The 20,290-nt window shown below is 40.6% G+C and overlaps 1 protein-coding gene across 12 annotated transcripts in view; it reads left to right on the top strand.

The window, feature by feature from the left end:
• FipoQ (F-box/LRR-repeat protein FipoQ) overlaps positions 1-13,664 on the top strand; it is a 170,431-nt gene extending 156,767 nt beyond the window's left edge. For all 12 annotated transcript variants that reach the window (XM_071672421.1, XM_071672412.1, XM_071672413.1 and 9 more), the window contains 8 exons: positions 1,420-1,576; positions 3,590-3,707; positions 4,936-5,096; positions 6,345-6,450; positions 8,856-9,022; positions 9,606-9,808; positions 12,028-12,243; positions 12,648-13,664. In XM_071672421.1, the coding sequence (XP_071528522.1) occupies positions 1,420-1,576; positions 3,590-3,707; positions 4,936-5,096; positions 6,345-6,450; positions 8,856-9,022; positions 9,606-9,808; positions 12,028-12,243; positions 12,648-12,783 (1,264 nt within the window). In that variant the 3' untranslated portion in view covers positions 12,784-13,664. The remainder of the gene's footprint in view (positions 1-1,419; positions 1,577-3,589; positions 3,708-4,935; positions 5,097-6,344; positions 6,451-8,855; positions 9,023-9,605; positions 9,809-12,027; positions 12,244-12,647) is intronic.
• Positions 13,665-20,290: the final 6,626 nt, after the last annotated feature.

The raw sequence follows: 20,290 nt of genomic DNA, 5'->3' as shown, positions 1-20,290 counted from the left end.
CTTCTCTTATTCATTTCTAACTTCTAACTACGTTTAGTCTTCTCTTATTCATTTCTAAATTCTAACTACGTTTAGTCATCTCTTATTCATTTCTAAATTCTAACTACGTTTAGTCTTCTCTTATTCATCTTTAAATTCTAACTACGTTTAGTCTTCTCTTATTCATTTCTAAATTCTAACTACGTTTAGTCTTCTCGTATCATTTCTAAATCAACTACGCTTTAGCTTCCTATTCATTCTAAATTGTGAATACGAGTTTTTTATATCTTAAAAATACGTTTAGCTTCCTTATCATTTCTAAATTCTAACTACGTTTAGTCATCTCTAATTCATTTCTAAATTCTAACTACGTTTAGTCTTCTCTTATTCATTTCTAAATTCTAACTACGTTTAGTCTTCTCTTATTCATTTCTAAATTCTAACTACGTTTAGTCTTCTCTTATTCATTTCTAAATTCTAACTACGTTTAGTCTTCTCTTATTCATTTCTAATTCTAACTACGTTTAGTCTTCTCTTATTCATTTCTAAATTCTAACTACGTTTAGTCTTCTTAGCTTCAAAACCTTTTACAATTTCTAAAGCAATTATTTCTGTCTTCAAACTCGCTGGTGTTATTTCATCCTGGGTGTACAGCATTTTATATATATATATATATATATATTATATATATATATATATATATATATATATATATATATATATATATATATATATACACCCTAACACACCCTGGGCCATAGTAAAGTTACACGCATTTAAATATTATTAACAAAATAACTCACTTATTCATTTATGTCATATCTATTTATGACCTGTCTATTATGACCCCTCTATTTATGACCTGTCTATTTATGACCTGTCTATTTATGACCTGTCTATTTATGACCCCTCTATTTATGACCTGTCTATTTATGACCCTCTATTTATGACCTGTCTATTTATGACCTGTCTATTTATGACCTGTCTATTTATGACCTGTCTCTATTTATGACCCTGTCTATTTTTTATATGACCTGTCTATTTTGTCCATGTTCTATTTGACTGCACCTGTTCTATTTATGACCCTTCTATTTATGACCTCCTAGATCTATTTATGACCTGTCTATTTGTGCCGTCTATTTATGACCTGTCTATTTATGACCCCTCTATTTATGACCTGTCTATTTATGACCTGTCTATTTCTGTCCTGTCTATTTCTGCCTGTCTATTTGTGTCCTGTCTATTTATGACCTGTCTATTTATGACCTCTCTATTTCTGTCCCTTTCCACGTCAAAATTGACATAATTCCAGGGCTGTTGAGAGAAGCAATAACAAATATGTCTTCCCCATATTTTGTCATTGATATTGATGGTCTATTATCCACGCTGGGGGAGAGGAGAGGGCTTCCTCTCCTCCTGCTGCGCCTCCTCCTTCTACAGCGCCAGGTTCAGCGCCTCCCTGCAGTACCTGGAGATGCCTATGGACCTCATCACCCACCCGGTGCTCCACGAGCTGGCCGCCAAGTGCCCGAACCTCACCAACCTCCTCCTCGACTTCTCCTCAGCCATGCAGCTCCACGACTTCAACGACATGCAGGTATTACGGCCTTCCTCCGCCGCCGCCCTCCTCCTTCAGGAGGAATTAACCACACAACCAACCCCCCCTCCGCACGGTTCCTCTTCCTCTCCTCCGTCCGCCGCCTCCTTCAGGAGGAATTAACCACACAACCAACCCCCCTCCGCACGGCTCCTCTTCCTCTTCCTCCTCCTCCTCCTCCGCCGCCGCCTCCTCCTTCAGGAGGATGTAACCACACAACCAACCCCCTCCGGACGGCTCCTCTTCCGCTTCCTCCTCCTCCTCCTCCTCCTCCTTCAGGAGGAACTAACCACCAACCAACCCCCTCTCCGGACGACTCCTCTTCCTCCTCCTCCTCCTCCTTCAGGAGGAACCCACCAACCAACCACTCCCTCCCTCCTCCTCCTCCTCCTCACCTCAACGCTCAAGCCAAACAACGGCTCCACCTCACCCTTTAGGGATTTGTCTAAATTCGTCCACCACCTCCACTGCAACCAGCCTCTCCACCTCATTAAACTCGTCCACCTCCTCCACTGCAACCAGCCTCTCCACCTCACTTTAACTCGTCCACTCCTCCACTGCAACCAGCCTCTCCACCTCACTTAAACTCGTCCACCTCCTCCACTGCAACCAGCCTCTCCACCTCACTTAAACTCGTCCACCTCCTCCACTGCAACCAGCCTCTCCACCTCAATAAACTCGTCCACCTCCTCCACTGCAACCAGCCTCTCCACCTCATTAAACTCGTCCACCACCTCCACTGCAACCAGCCTCTCCACCTCAATGAAACTCGTCCACCTCCTCCACTGCAACCAGCCTCTCCACCTCAATGAAACTCGTCCACCACCTCCACTGCAACCAGCCTCTCCACCTCAATGAAACTCGTCCACCTCCTCCACTGCAACCAGCCTCTCCACCTCAATGAAACTCGTCCACCTCCTCCACTGCAACCAGCCTCTCCACCTCAATTGAAACTCGTCCACCACCTCCACTGCAACCAGCCCCTCCACCTCAATGATTAATATAATAGCCCATTAATATCCCTCCCTCCTTCCACCAGCAAATTAACCTCCAGGTTTAAACCACTAACCCAAACCTAAATAAAATGACACAATTATCCACTGGGTCTCTTTAATTATGTGGACAGTCTAGTGAGTAATGGAGACAGAAGACATGGCGATAACCAAATGATTTCGAATTCAATAAAACGCCATCAAAATTCTGAGATAGAGAAAGTGAAGAAGAGAACCCAGGTATGTAAAACGTATCTGAAAATGTAAGGACTTGTGAAACATGAAAATTCCCAGTCAGAATAAAAATGATAATTCTATAAACGGGAATAAAAAAGTTATTCCATTTAGTGAGGTGAAATAATGAAAAGATAACTCATTTATGTTGTAAATGCAGCCTTAAACAGAGCTAAGAGAATTGAAACAATAAGAATTTAATTTTGACCTTTTTACTCCCTCAACCTTTTCCCTCCCATTAAACCCCTTCATTACGGTAACTTCAAATCTTCCCCATTCCATCTCCATTTCCCCTTAACCTAACTGTTTCATTCTTAACCCAATGATTTTAAGTTATGTTTGTCTTCCACGACCACACAACAACGACCCTCATTGAACACGACGGAACGACCCCTTTTATGTACAATTTCCCAATCACCATACCTTAGTAAGGGTCGTCTCGTCGTACTCCACCAGTCGTTAAACAAGTCTCCTAACAACACCATTCCCTCCTAATAACTTCCCTCCACCTCCTAGACCTCCACCTCCCTCCCTCCCTCGACCACCACCACCTCACTTCAAAATGGTTTAGTTACAATATATACTTTACTGACTCTTTTTTCCTCCTCCCTCCCTCCTTCTTCCCCTCCTTCAGGCACTCCCGACGAAGCTGAGGACGATCCACCACCTCGACCTCCACCTCCACTCACCTCCCTCCCTCGACCACCACCACCTCACTTCAAAATGGTTTAGTTACAATACATTTTATTGACTCTCTTTTTCCCTCCTTCTTCTTCCCCTCCTTCAGGCATTCCCGACGAAGCTGAGGACGATGTGCATCTGCTTGTCCGAGGTGATCTTCATGGAGGGTTTCATGAGGAAGATCTACAACTTCATCAACGGGCTGGAGGTCCTCCATCTCGTGGGTGAGTCTCGAGTCCCACTCAAGGAAGGAGGAGGTGGAAGTATGACATCTCTCAAGAGGGGATGAAGTGGTACCACTCCAGAGAGAAGTAAAACACACCATGATATCGATCTAGGTTGCTGAAGTCGTCGAATTCTCATTATCTTCTTCCTGGCTAGGCTGCTGAAGTTGTCAAATTCTCATCTTCTTCCTGGCTAGGTTCCTGAAGTTTTCAAATTCTCATCTTCCTGGCTAGTCTGCTGAAGTCGTCAAATAAATTCTCCTCTCCTTTCTGGCTAGGCTGCTGAAGTTGTCAAATAAATTCTCATCTTCTTGGCTAGGCTGCTGAAGTCATCAAATTCCCATCTTCTTCCTGGCTAGGCTGCTGAAGTCATCAAATAAATTCTCATCTTCCTGGATAGGCTGCTGAAGTTGTCAAATTCCCATCTCCTTCCTGGCTAGGCTGCTGAAGTCGTCAAATAAATTCTCATCTTCTTCCTGGCTAGGCTGCTGAAGTCGTCAAATTCTCATCTTCTTCCTGGCTAGGCTGCTGAAGTCATTAAACAAATTCTCATCTTCTTCCTGGCTAGACTGCTGAAGTCGTCAAATAAATTCTCATCTTCCTGGCTAGGCTGCTGAAGTCGTCAAATTCTCATCTTCTTCCTGGCTAGGCTGCTGAAGTCGTCAAATAAATTCTCATCTTCCTGGCTAGACTGCTGAAGTCGTCAAACAAATTCTCATCTTCCTGGCTACGCTGCTGAAGTCGTCAAATAAATTCTCATCTTCCTGGCTAGGCTGCTGAAGTCGCCAAATAAATTCTCATCTTCTTCCTGGCTAGGCTGCTGAAGGTGGCACGACATAGTAAATGTTATTATTATAATCGTACCACCACAACAACACTTGAATGTCTTCATTTCGTAAATATTTGTTGTATCAGTTGTCCAGGACAATCAGATAGCGAACGAACGAAGGTCACAAAGTACCTTTGGTTAGGTCACAATGGCTAAATAATTAGAACATTTTACGTCAGTAATTAAAATACCTGAATTGCCTTTCATACTTGTAGCAAAAATTGGATTACAATCTGAACTTTCCTCCTCACAGTGCAAGACCACCAGAAGGTCTCTTGTTTATGTCTCTTCTTCTCCCCTTCATCATCTCTCTCTCTCTCTCTCTCTCTCTCTCTCTCTCTCTCTCTCTCTCTCTCTCTCTCTCTCTCCCTCCTGACGCCTCCTGCTCTCCCTCCTCAGGCACCTATGAGAAGGCGGACGAGGAGGAAGAGGAGATCTACGAGGTCATCAACATCCACAAACTCAAGTCGGCCACGCCCAACCTGAAGGTGGTCGACCTCTACGGCATCAACTTCGTTGACGATTCCCATATTGAGGCTTTCAGCTCCAACTGCATCCAGGTGAGGGGGGGGGACCAGGCGCTAGGGGAGCTAGGTTAGGTGACGGGGGTTACCGGGCGATAGGGGAGTTAGGTTAGGTGAGGGGGACCAGGCGCTAGGGGAGTTAGGTTAGGTGATGGGGGTTACCAGGTGATAGGGGAGTTAGGTAAGGAGGACCAGGCACTAGGGGAGTTAGGTTAGGTGAGGGGGACCAGGCGCTAGGGGAGTTAGGTTAGGTGAGGGGGACTAGGCATTAGGGGAGTTAGGGTAGGTAAGGAGGACCAGGTGCTAGGGGAGTTAGGTTAGGTAAGGGGGACCAGGTGCTAGAGGAGTTAGGTTAGGTGAGGGGGACCAGGCACTAGTGGAGTTAGGTTAGGTGAGGAAGACCAGGTACTAGGGGAGTTAGGTTACGTGAGGGAGACCATGCGCTAGGAAAGTTAGGTTAAGTGAGGGGAACCAGGCACTATGGGAGGGGGTTGAGGATTAGATGAGGTGGACCAGGCAGTAAAAGAAATGGGTTAGGTGTTGGGTGATGTGAAGCAGGCGTTGGGTGAGGTAGTTTAGGTGTTTGAGAAATGAACCAGAGGCTAAGGGGGGTAAGTGCCAGGTGAGATGGACCAGGAATTAGAGGAGGTGGGTTACGTGTCGGGTGAGGAGGACCAGCAACTAGGGGAGGTGGATTATATGTCAGGTGAGGTGGACCAGGAACTAGGAGAGGTGGGTTAAGTGTCAGGTGAAGTGGACTGGGAACTAGGGGAGGTGGGTTAAGTGTCATAACTATAAGATTTACTTACAACATATAAAGCCGAAGCTTTGGTTAATCAGCTCTAGCTCGGACAATTAGCAGAATCACTGATGTGAATCATAATGACTTTTACAGCCACATGAACAACTGTAGTCCAGTGCTACCTTTGGGTGGTTTGAGTGACCTAACCACAATGGGGAAAGATAGACTGCCTTACATCAACTCACAAAGCCTTTTACCATGAGTGAGCTCGGCTGCTCTCTAGAATCTTGCTTGGAAAACACTTCATATTCTGGACTAACTTTCTAGAACAGGTTTACAAGTACCAGTTTTAAGTCATCTTTGTACAGCCTTGCAGCTGGGATCATATTAAACCTATCTTGACCTTGTGGCTTGAGTCTTTACCTAACATGACTTTGTAGCCTAACCAAACCTACCCTAACCTTGCAAGTGGGGGTATTACTTTACATAGCATGACATGAGCTTACAGATAGAGCCTTACCTAACTTAACATGACCTTGCAGCTGGAGTGCTTGGCAGTGAACTTCTGTGCTAAGGTCAACGGGTCAGCACTGAAGATCCTCCTCGGCAGATGCAAGAAACTCAAGTGCCTCCTGATGCAGCAGTGCGGTGAGTACTCTACTTCGACCACTTGTTCTCAAAGGTCAGGACCCATGGAAAGAGCTCACAACTAACCTGATGTTCAACAGATGCCTGTGAGTCTGGATATTGGTGACACACACCTGTATATGATACACCTTTGTTACAGTGGTTCTGAATGTAATGATTTTTAACTTTAGATTTGTACTTGTGGTGGAGAGGGAAGAGTAGACTTGGATGACTGGGTAGTCTAGACGAAGATGTGGTCTTGGGAGATTCCATAAAGGAATGAGGTGTGTTCAAATAAATGCAATGGTTGATAAGGTACGAATACTGTGATGGTTCATTTGTATACACAAAGACAGGATTGGGAGAGGAGGAATACATGTATATAGTTATGTGTATCATTATATGAGGCAAGTGATACAAGCATAAAGGATGAAGCAGAGAGATGCACAAGTATTTGTCTCCAAGAAGCCGTATGGTACACACTGACGGATGGCCAACACTGCTTTACAGTGGCAAATTTCCATTTACATATTTTCTCATAATTCACATTAATGCTCTTAGAATATTTTGGTTAAAAAAAAAAGGATTGTCAGTTTCCAAATTCACTTACATCAAATATCAAATTCAGTCATGTAGATTAAAGGTATTTATTCCTTCAACATTCCTTGTCGATGGTAATTCTAAAAGACTGATAATTCATAATAGTTTATGCTGATTTTATAGAAATTATAATTAATACTAGCTTATGATAATTTTTAGGGAATATATTACATGCTTTCAAGAATTAAATTTCACACCCCCACCTAATGCGTCGGTAAATCTATGGTTACAAATATTCATGTAGGCCTATCATGCCTATCATATACACAGCAATGTAACACACCTCTAGCCGCAGCCTGACTATGGCTGGTGATGGTAGTCTTCTCTTTCCCACTAGCTGCTGGAATTTCCATTCTTGGACAATAATTGACATCAAGGGTAGGCCTTGCTTGAAATAAGATAACAGATAGAGACAGAAATATACAGAGGAAAGGTGTTTTCAGCTTTGCAGGAAGTGGATAATCTACTGTTTAATAAGAAACATTCCTAACTGTTAGGAGTGATATTAGAAGGTGGAGTTCCAAAGCTTATCTGTGTAAGGAAAGAAACAGACACCACAACCATTCATCTTTGAGTTACTTGCCTTTTTTCTTAAGTATTATGTGGTCTAACTATGTAGAGCTAGAATCTCCCATGATGTAGTAGTAGTATTCCATACACAGTTCGGATCAGTCATTTTTGCAATTGGAGCAACTGTTCAAAAGAATAAACTTTACCGAATCTGAAATGGACCTTTATATCCATTTTCTTAAGGCAGACTTATCTATTTGTGTACTGTGGGGTCTCCAACATATATTATATGTGACAATGATGCCATGTATGTTCACTGTGTTAAGTGGTGGAATCACATTACCTGCATGGTGATTTTTCAAGAGATAGACAAAAAGAGAAAAATGGGTTTTAAGAGGTAGCAAGGTGAACTAGGCAGCATCTTTCTCCTCGAAAAAATCCTGTTCAAGTGTCTGATTCATAGAAAAAGTTGTGACATGATAAGACAAATAGAAAAAGAAAGGTCCTGGGGATGGAGTAGATTTGAAGTGGAGAAATGCACTTCTAAAACATCAATATATGAGTGCATCTCATTATATGTTCAAAGAAAAAAAATGATAAAGAGGAGGAAGAGTTTAGGAGACATGTCAGAACTCTGAGGGACACTGCTCTTGGTAAGGACAGTAGAAGAGGTCGATCTATCAACAATTATACAATTACAGTCTAATTGGCCACAGGGAAAGCTAAATGTGCAGGAAAAAAGGTGATGAAGAAAACACAAAAGTAGGCACTAGGAGATGGTAGTGTGATGCCATGCCCTGTAAGAGGTTTTCTGTAATATTGTGAAAGGAGGCATCCTGTTTTGCATAATTTTTAGACATCATTTTCACACCTTATACTTAATCGTCTAACATAGTATACCTGGAATTCAACTATGTCACGTAACCTTTCACGATATTTCAAAAGGCCCTTGTAATGAGAAATGGATTCTAAACTAAATTGGTTGGGTATGTGAGCTTTAAGCCTACTACCTACCAGGGTTATCTAGACCTTCATTGTCAACTTATAACCACCTATACTTACATATACTGCATATAGTTGTCCTCTTCTAGTCTAAATGGGGTTAGATGTCACTGCTGATAGTAGACTTGGCTCATTTTCTGCACACAGAAACACAATTTTTTTCAACTTAATGACTTATCTATATTACTAAATCATAATTTTCATGTCCTTGTGTCTCTTAGTGTCCTGAATGAAATAACAGACCTTTGTGTCCCGGACTGTTGAACAAGAGGACAGATCCTGGACTTCTAATGACCTGTCATTGTGTACTCCAGGCCTGTTGAATGATCAGGTGGCAGCAGCTGAGTGGGAGAAGTCATCAGTACAGGAGCTGGATTTGACCGCTACCGACCTCTCCACTGACTGCCTCATAGACCTCCTGACCCGCATCCCTGCCCTCCGCTGGCTCAGTGCTGGCCAGATTGATGGCTTCACTGATGCTGTGAGTACATACTCTTCGTACAACCCCTTGTTGTCCATGACTTAATTCCTCAAGTATAGTGTGTTGTTACCACAAGTACAACAACTTTAGTCCCTTAAGTATGACAGTTGATCCATTGAGTTCCATGACAACATCTTAAAACATCTTAAGTGCAGTAACAACCCTTTGAGCACAATGATGGCCCCTAAGTACAATGACAACCCATAGAATATGATGACTACCCTTTGAGTACAAAGACAACCTCTAGAATATGATGACTTAATTCCTTTAGTACATTGACATCCCCTTGAACACAGTGGCTTCACATCTTGAGAACAATGACTTAAGTCATCATATTCAAAGGATTTTGATGTCCTGTTCAGTCAGCTAAGTCAGTGAATTAGAGAAGTCAGTATTACAATCAAGGGTAAAGTTGTCATAATCAAAGGGCTAGATTGTCATTTTCCCAACTGGTTCAACATGCTCCGAATATTTGCCGGGAGAAGTATATATGTATATATACTCCCATTTGGAATTACTTTCTTTGTAATGTATGGAGGAGTTTATAGTCATGTTCATAGTGTGTCCTCTTGTCCTGCCACAGGTGCTGAAGGCATGGACAGAACGGGGCAATGTAAAGAACCTGATCGCCCTTGACCTTGACCTATGTGACAACCTGACAGAGGAGGGTCTGTATAAGTTCCTGGCCAGGTATGGCCAGAACCTGCGGGGCCTCGTCCTCTCTGGCATCCCCCAGTGTACAGATTCACTCTGTTCTAATGTCATGCCTGCCTTGAAGAACATCAGGTGAGCCTTTTGGATAATGAAAATGGAAGGTAGAAAAGCCAATGGTGTATAATGTAAGAGAGAGAGAGAGAGAGAGAGAGAGAGAGAGAGAGAGAGAGAGAGAGAGAGAGAGAGAGAGAGAGAGAGATGGGGTAGGTTTACTTCCAATTATGAAGTCTGATTTTTTTCTAAATGTAATAATTTCAAAGGCTGGAAATTACCTATGAGCCTGTTTACATAGAATATTTGCAAGGATTTAGATACCTTTTTTAAAGCATTTATGGTCTTAAACTTTAGTACCGTTTAATTAGCTAATACTGTTATAAAAAAAAATCGAAGAAACAGAGTAATACAACCTTTGTGATCAATGTCTCCCACGTCTTTTTTCATCACCTTTTGGATTACATTCCAATTACTTTTATAAGAGATTCATAGTTTAAATTACACTACTGGTGATTTACTTGACACTGTGACATCAGTAGTTAAGTGGGGTAATCTTGGGATCCTCCAGGGACCTTATCCCTTTGAGACACTGGCAAACAGGAACAGGAGGCTGTATTCTTATATTCCATACAAAGGATTATAAGGATGGTGGATTGTGAGGACAAGCTTCATCACTCAGTAGGATTCTTGAAAAAAAGATTCTGTCATTTTCACTGTAGAAGTATGAGGAAGGTGCCTTAATGTCTTGAGTATGACATGATCTTTGAGGACAATGGTATTACTGTTGGATATGATGGCCTGGCTTATGACTTGGAGTCAGATCAAATGCCAGGCCTTCATACCTGGGTCATATCTTAGGTCAGGTTAAATGCCAGGCTATTATATCTGGGTTGTACCCTGCGTCAGGTCAAATGCCAAGCTTTCATACCTGGGTTGTATTTAGCTCAAGGGTTGTTCCACTATCCTCAGAAGTTTTAACATTAAAGTTTCCTGAAGACAGGTATTTCATTACAGGCTGTTAAGGAAAGACTTCCCCACTGACAGAATGTAAGAATGTTCCCTCTTGACACCTGTAGGACCTCAGTATATATCTGTGTCTCTCATACTGAATGAAGGATGTCTTCAGTTTCTACAGATGTTTATTATAAGACTTGGCCTGCCAGATAAAGGGTCATTTAACTCCCTTACGAGAAATGATGGTGTGGTAGAGGGTCTCTTTCGTATTTTGTAGGTTCCTGCTGTTATCTTTCTCACAGCCTGAAGGATCTCTTGGTCCGTACATTCTGACAATGAGTCCGTTTATGTCTTTGCAAAACTTGCTGATGGATTCATCAATTAATTCTTTGTAGGATATTGCTGATTATCTGTTGTGGCCTGGGAAAGATCTTTTAATTAGATCTGCTGTAATGAAGAAAGAACATGTAGCCATCTCCAGGATCCTGTGGATGATCTTTTATTCCTACTCAAGGGTCTCCTGCCTCCTTAATTCCTGCAGACGGTCTGTTGTACTGACTGAAGGGTTTTCTACCTCTCTAGGATCCTATGGATGGGCTTGTTCTACCAACTAAAGGGTCCTCTGCCTCATTAGGATACTGTAAATGGTCTGTTGTACCAACTGAAGGTCCTCTACCTCACCAGGATCCTGTGGATGGGTTTGTTCTACCAAATAAGGGTCCTCTGCCTCATCGAGATCCTGCAGATGGTCTGTTGTACTAACTAAAGAATTTTCTGCCTCCCCAGGGTCTGCTGATCATCTGTTATACCAACTAAATTGTCTGCTGCCTCCTCTAGATCCTGCAGATGGTCTGTTGTAGTAAAGTAGGGGTCTCCCGTCTCACCTGGATCCTGTGGAAGGGGTTTGCTGCTCTGACTAAAGTGTCCCCTGCCTCACCAGGATCCTGTGACGGTCTATTGTACTAACTCTAGGGTCTCCTGCCTCCTAGGATCATGCAGATTATATGTTGTCTCAACTAAAGGGTCTCCTGCCTCTCCAGAATCCTGAGGATGGTCTGTTGTTCTAATTAAGTCTCCTGCCTCCCCAGTCTCCTACAGACAGTCTGCTTTCCTAACTAAAGGGTCTTTTGCTTCCCCAGGATCCTAGGAATGTTTTCTTGTACCAACTAAACGGCCTCCTGCCTCGCCAGGATCCTGTGGATTGCCTCTTATACCAGCTAGAGGGTCTCATTCCTCCCACGATCCTGTAGATGGTCTGCTTTTACCAACTGAATGATCTCCTGACTCCCCAAGGCCCTGTGGATAGGTCTGATGTACCGACTAATTGGTCTTCTTCCTCCTAGGATCCTGCGAATGGGTCTTTCGGAGAACCTGGCCTACCGTTTGACAGGAAAAATTCACGTGGATGGCCTGCTTGACAACATTGCCAACTATGGCCAGTACCTGGAGCGGCTGGAGATGTCTTGGGATCCAGAATCCCTCCGTTTCTCCGACAAGAGCCAAAAGGCCATTGACACCATGCGTGTCCGCTGCCTCAGACTTAAGTCTCTCGTCCTGGCGTGAGTACCTTCTGACTTCCTCATTCTGGCTCCTTCCTTGTGTGTCTTACATGCTGACCCTTAACTTGTTTCCTTCCTGCAGACTTTTTTTGTCACCTCCATGCTGATTTTTGAAATTATTTAAGTTACTATAGATATACATAATGATATATAACTGCAATTACGTAAAACATTTGGTTAAGTCATTAGAAAATTAAAATCATAAAAATCTGTATTTGTTTTGTAGTTTAGCAGTTTCTCTGCTCTTCATTATGCCTTCCCTCATCAGCACACACCATGGCAATTGCTCTTTCTCAATGCTGCCACCACATCATCCACTCTCAAAACAATTGTATCCTCTCCAACTCCTCCACCGCCTACATAACACTTTCTGATCCACTCTCACCCACTCTTCCTCCTAACAGAGATGGCAAGTACTATGAGATTGTGAAGGCCAACTTTGAGCGGGCTGATCGCACGACTGTTGTACGCACCTCAACAAACTGCACTGTCTCCATCGTGTACCTCCTCACCCACTACAAGGACCTCATCTTCAACTAGTTAGGGATGCCCATGAGGCCACTGCTGGAACCAATGGGAAATAGAAATAAAACTAGAAAGACAGACATGGTAGAAAGTTAGAAGTTATTGTATAAATGAAAGAGGAGTAGATGAGCAAGGAGTGAGGTAGTTGGTAAAGAGTGAACACAAGAATTAGGGTTATGTAATTAACTAGGTTCTAGGAATCTACATGTACTGTCTTTACAATAGGAATAATGAATATGAAAGAGTATGAATGAATATTAAAGTTAGAAATAATATAAGTTGCCTCTAAACACAACGAACAACCAGAGTGTAGGAAATGACAGCAGATAGCAGCAACAAACACTGAGGTAACGGAAGAAGTTATTAGGCAATCTGACTTCCTTGAGCCATGACAGAAGGGCATAACTTCAGTGCAGATCACAAGCTTCTTTGTGGGGCTGAGGTAAGCATAATAACAACAACAACCGAGTCAGGTCCTACCTACCACGTATACAACAATTTCACGTTAAACAATGATTTACCCTTCATACTTGCTTCTACTAAGGATGTTGAATATCTACATCATGAACAACTTGAGACCAGTTTCAAAATTTCTGGAGCCTTCACTGCTTGAGTTCTTTACGGAAACACGAATGTCAGCAACAGTCACTAAGTGCCTAGTTTGGCGGTCCCGGCACCTCCTGCCAGTACTGCCAATGATATCTGAATATATGATTCTTCACAAAGTGCCTTTACAATTACTCAGATCTTTATCACTTGAGAGATTTACAACACTACCTTGCCAACACACCTTTCTTGCTCGTCAGTTCTGTATTGTCTAGTCAAGATTGTTATATTGTTATTATTACTTATTACAGTATGTTTAATCAGATGTGTATTAAAATGTTATCTATGAAGAGAGTTTTCTTAAATTCTTTAATTTTCTTTAATCTCTTGCTCATCATAGTCAGTTGAGAAGGACAGGAGATGACACTTCCTCACCATGGGTATAGAGATGATGATGACAATAATAAAATTTTAATAATACTACTACTACCACTACTACTACTAATAATAATAATAGTGGCTCAAATTTGTAATGCTAAATGAAATTTCAATGTAAATGCTTATCTATCTATTTCATAAAAAGAGAGAATTAAAGTCACCCTCCATCCTTTGGCCCATGGTTCAAACCTTTGATTTTTCAAATATAATATGGTGAAAATTGACATCTTTTAAAACATATAAAAAAATAACAAGTTTTACTGTGACACAGGATTAAATCAAATTATTTGAAAATAAAACATCTAACTATTTGTAGAATTCATTCTTCAAGTTTTACACATGGGTGAGGGCCAGAATGACACCATTATCATGTGAAATATATGATTTTTGTCTAATGTATGTACATAAATCATCCTTTGCAACATAATGATCACAAGGAAAAGATTTCTATCTTCCATGCGTATCATACACTCCATCCTGTCCCTTGAGCTCAACCTTAAAAACTTGATAATATGTGCATGTGTGGGCATTTATGTATATACATATGTATGTGGGTGGGTTGGGCCATTCTTTCGTCTGTTTCCTTGCACTACCTCGCTAACGGGAGACAGCAACAAAGTATAATAAAAAAATAATAATAACCATAATCAAGGCAAACAGCTTTATTGGAAACAAACAACAAATGAATTTCCTCAAGAATATTGGAGAAAGGTTGGTTGGAGTGTTAGTTTGATTGTAAAGAACCTGAAGGAAGTGAAGCATTTTAAATACCTGTGAAGAGATATGGCACTGAATGGAGCCATAGGAACTTATGTTCGACATAACGTTGTGAGGTGAGTAAGATCCTGGAAGCACTGAGGAATGATGGGAAAGAAAAGTCTCTGTCTATGAGGGATAAAATTGGCATGGTTGATGGTATAGTTGTCCTGTGTGTGTTATTTGGGTGTGGGGCATGGACCCTAAGTTTGGAAAAGTTAGATATGTTGGATATGAAATGTTTGAGAATGGTGTGGAGAGCTGACCGAATAAGTAATGATACAGTATGAGAGAAGTGAGGTAATCATGGTACCTTTTATGTTACATTTAGACAATACATCTTCTCAAAGACTTTCTATGATGTAAAAATTAGTTTACACCCAACCTTTTTTTCCCACATTAAAGTTTTGCTTCTCTTGAAAAAGGTTACATTATTCTTTTAACAGGATTAGTCACAATCTTGCCACTTACCTTGCTTACTGTGCCATGAAGACATTCTTCTACACCTCTTAATCATCAATGATGTTTCATTCAAGATATTTTTTTAACTAATAAGAAAGAATTGCAGTTAGCCATCTATTCTCACAGTTCATCTTTCATCGGAACTATCACAACTTCCTTTGCAAAAGCCATCTCTTTTATCTCACAAGCCTTACCTCACACATGTTGCTTCGTGTCAGTCAAATGTACCACTTTCCCATAGTTTTGTTTCACATACACCAAGACAAATTCCTTCCTAAATATTTCTGTGACATACATCCTTGTACTTTTGTTATCTATTTGGCTATTTAGATCCACACTTATTGTTTGGGGCAGTTTGACTTTTTCTTATAATTAAGAACACTATCAACTTTTCTGGCATTAATTCTGCAGAGATATAGACCCATCCCTAACCCTATAGACTGACAAGTGACGGGAAAACTGAACTCCCAGAGGTAGATTTGCCACCATCTGATATTCATCTGTTTATAGTTCATAGTAAAATGAACAAAGGAGGTTTAGCAGACATAAATCAAAATGGTCTTTGTTTAGTTTCTTGTTCCAACAGTAAAGCAGCAACTCTGATGTTTTGATTATGACATTGATCAGACAGTAAATATTTTGAATGTGGAACATCTTCCTTTTAATTCTCTCAGAGCAACATGAAATAAAATAACAAAAGTCTTAAAACATCTTCATATGTTTATTAACTATATATTAAAAGTACTAGATGACATCATAAGAACATCAATAAATAAGGATTAAAAATCTAATCTTTTTTAAATCTTCTGAAGTGCTTCCAAAACTAAAACACAGATGTTGCTGGACTCTGCCTGCATGAGGTTACACTATAAGTGAAAAGTTATCTTTGGCAAGGCTGTCATCAGGAAACAGTCTCGTCAAAAAAATTTTACTCCAAAGGAGTCTATAATTTTCAAACTAAATTACATATTAAAGATCCTTCCTTGTTTGGGGGTAAACTCATCTTTTCAGCTTCTGATTTCTTGTCTGTCTGTCTCAGGAACAACCCTTCCTTCTCGGCTATTAATTTCCTTTCTAACTGTCTCATGAGAAGTAGTACTTTCATCACTTTAACTTCTGTTCTTTCTGTAATGCGTACCCTGTCAAAGTATTCATTTCACAAACTTTCATCTAGAGCTGGTTTTTCATTACTTTCAGCTAGCTGTTGCTGATTTCTTCAGTACATTCTTCCTGTGCTGTCTTGAACAATATATGATCTTGGGGACTTTGAGTAAAAAACTTCCTTCTATAACTACTTTTGATGTTTTTGTCCCTAACTCATTCTACATCAACTTTAACTTGGGAAGTACTTTTGCATGTATGACATGATGATATTTGTCTGTTGCTTGATTCCCTCCAATATATATATCTTAAAGTTATCAAGGTTGTCACAACCTCCTAGAGGTAGGAATGTGGTTTACATTCTCCTTCCACAAAAAGGTTAATATTTAGGACTTGCCGTTTCTACACTAGTGGTGCTTATGTAATACAGCACACCTAAATAAGGATATCTTCCTTCCCTCTCTTGCTGTAATCAGTAACTTCAAGGTCTGTACAGTACTGTACGGTCTTTTCAACAAATCCATCACTCTTTGAGTAGAAAGAGAAGGTTTCATGTGTGATGCCATAATCCATATGGAACTTCTTGAATTTTCAGATAAACTGAGGTCCACTATCACGAAGTTGGGACCCTATTAACATGTCTTGTGATCCATGCTAAATCAAATCTTGGATGCAGTTTCCCTTTGGATCATGTTGACACACTTCTGCTCCACAAAAACAAAGGTTTTGTGTTTAATTCCAATTAGAATAACAACTACCAATATCCCTAGCTTACATTAGAGGTGTGTTCCTGGAAAATGCAACACAAATGAAATACTGTTTAGCATAACCAGTTTTACCGTAGGACATAATGAGATAGAGGGAGATTATTGGGGGAGATTATGCCTCATAACTTTCACACAAAAATGTGAATGAATAATATGTTGAGATATATACTAATGTCCATTAATTTAGTAATCTAAAACATTTTATCATGCATTGTACATAATCACTGTTTCCTAATCAGTGAGGTAGTGCCAGGAAACAGAAAAAGAATGGCCAATCCACTCATGTACACACATACATATACATAAACGCCCATATACATCCATATACATACACATACACAGACGTATACATGTATACAAATGTACATATTCATACTTGCTTGCCTTCATCCATTCCCGTCACTATCCCGCTCCACAGGAAACAGCATTGCTATCCCCCGCTTCATATACTATTTTCTTTTTATCCAGGACCATGTCAGATATAAGCTTCTCTGCAGAGTCTTCTCTGTACGCAGACCCACACACATAGGAGAATTTCAACATTCGCTCCATGTTCTCCTCAACTGCATCTCCAGTACAAGAATTTTCATTTACCTTAGGGTCACACCCTGACTATTTAGTCTCACTTTATCTGTCTACTCAAAAACTGTCTTCAATGCTTTGGCAAATCTGAGAACTCTGGCTTGTAAAAGCATGTTTTTTAACTTAGACTCCTCACTTACCCTCACCTCATAATGCTGCCTGACATCACCTGTGAGGTCCAAAACTACAAGCTATATGGCATCAGCAGTGGAAGGACTGTGACCTCATCGTTAGCAATGCTAGAAGTCAAAATTTAGTGAATGTCTGCACTTTGCTTTTTAAGCAAATCCTTCAAACAGAACACATTATATTTATGTATTTTACATGCATTAAGTGGCATGCGAGAGAACTACTAAGGTGAGGGCATATTAGGAGTCTACCTTAAAAACGATGCCCATTACAAACTCAGAGATTCTATTTTTCATAATAATATCACTCCCTAATATTCTTATTATTGCTCACTAGACTAACATCTTTAGGACTGGCTATGGTTGTCTGATATCTCTTTTTATGTAACATTACCAAACCCATCCACAGTCACTAAGTCAACAAAATTGCATCCAAGTCCAAAGTATAACTGATCCATATTATATGTGATATTCTTAATCAACAGCAGCGAGTTTATAGCTACTTCATAGACAGACTTAGTTGATGTTCTACTTGACAAGAAAACCTGTATGCCTATGACCCTCCACAGTCTATGTTAGGATATACTCCCAGTTCAGAATTGCTCAAATATCACCATCACATTGGTAAAAGCCTTATAATGAGTAAACATCTAACTTTTTAAACATTTTAATTACACGATCTCTGCATACATTTTTTTTTTTCAGATTGGATGACAGTGATTGTAACCTGTTCCAGAGTGAATAGCATGACATAAAATAATAACACAAAGAAGAAAGTGGGTATTTGTTAAAAAAGAATACATCACCTCATCTCTACATTTATATCACCTGAGATACTTATCAAAAAAAAGATCACATGACATCCATAAACTTCTTAATGCACAAACCTTATTACTGGATGTTAAATATGCATGATGATCAATGAAATTAAATATGGTTGCTCAGCATTTTCACTGAGGTAGCTTACGGCTGGAAACAATGGACTGAGAAGTGGTATGGAGAAAGCTAATAAATATGTGATATTTGGAAATGTTATCATTCAGTGACTATTACAGTTTTAATGAGGGTTTGAGATATGTTCCTGACAGCAGTGGTAATAAAATGCAAAAGGTATGGACTGACAGAAAATAATCAGTGAAAACTTTTGATAGTAAAACATTCTTAAAACATTCATATTGTGGGCCTCTTATTAGAAAACATAGTGTTATACAAGAGAGTAGTAAGTGAAGAGTTCAGAGAACTGTGTTTATCTCAGTAACTTTTTAGTGTAAGAAGCAGTATGACAAGCACAGAAAAACAAAACATAGATGGAAGCTCTCTATTCTGAAAATAAATAGTCCAAAATCATGCAGTTTTAGGAAGTAACAACTATAAGATCACTTTGGAAAATAATACTTAATGCTCTCTCTCTCTCTTCCCCCCAATCTATTCATCTGTGTGTCTGGCTATTTCCCTCTGTATTTTTTCTTATTATCATACTTGACTGCTGTTTCCTGCATCAGCGAGGTAGCACCAGGAAACAGACAAAGAATGGCCCATCCAATCATATACACATACATACACATAAATGCCCACACACATACACATACATTATCTTTTTATTACTATACTTCATCACTGTCTCCTCCGTCAGTGAGGTAGCGCAAGGAAACAGATGAAAGAATGGCCCAACCCACCCACATACACATGTATATACATACACGTCCACACACGCACATATACATATCTATACATTTCAACGTATACATACACAGACATATACATATATACACATGTACATATTCATACATGCTGCCTTCATCCATTCCCACTGTCACTCCACCACACATGAAATGGCACCCTCCCTCCCCCCTGCACGAATGCAAGGTAGCACTACGAAAAGACAACAAAGGCCCCATCCGTTCACACTTAGTCTCTAGCTGTCATGTGTAATGCACCAAAACCAGCTCCCATTCCACATCCAGGCCCCACAAAACTTTCCATGGTTTACCCCAGACACTTCACATGCCCTGGTTCAATCCATTGGCAGCATGTCCGCCCTGGTATACCACATAGCTCCAATTCACTCTATTCCTTGCACGCCTTTCACCCTCCTGCATGTTCAGGCCCCAATTGCTCAAAATCCTTTTCACTCCATCTCTCCACTTCCAATTTGGTCTCCCACTTCTCGTTCCCTCCACCTCTGACACATATATCCTCTTTGTCAATCTTTCCTCACTCATTCTCTCCATGTGACCAAACCATTTCAATACATCCTCTTCTGCTCTCTCAGCCACACTCTTTTTGTTACCACACATCTCTCTTACTCTTTCATTACTTACTCAAACAAACCACTTCACATCACAAAATGTCCTCAAATATCTCATTTCCAACACATCCACCCTCTTCTGCACAACCCTATCTATAGCCCACACCTCACAATCATATAACATTGTTGGAACCATTATTCCTTCAAACATACCCATTTTTACTCTCCAAGATAACATTCTCGCCTTCCACACATTCTTCACCACTCCCAGGACTTTCGCCCCCTCCCCCACCCTGTGACTCAGTTCCGCTTCCATGGTTCCATTTGCTGCCAAATGCACTCCCAGATATCTAAAACACTTCACTTCCTCCAGTTTTTCTCCATTCAAACTCACCTCCCAATTGACTCAACCCTACTGTACCTAATAACCTTGCTCTTATTCACATTTACTCTTAGCTTTCTTCTTTCACACACTTTACCAAACTCAGTCACCA

This window comes from Panulirus ornatus, chromosome 17, assembly GCF_036320965.1.
Source record: "Panulirus ornatus isolate Po-2019 chromosome 17, ASM3632096v1, whole genome shotgun sequence".
Classification (NCBI taxonomy): domain Eukaryota; kingdom Metazoa; phylum Arthropoda; class Malacostraca; order Decapoda; family Palinuridae; genus Panulirus; species Panulirus ornatus.
The sequence above is the reverse complement of the archived record's forward strand: the minus strand, read 5'-3'. Positions and strand labels throughout refer to the sequence as shown.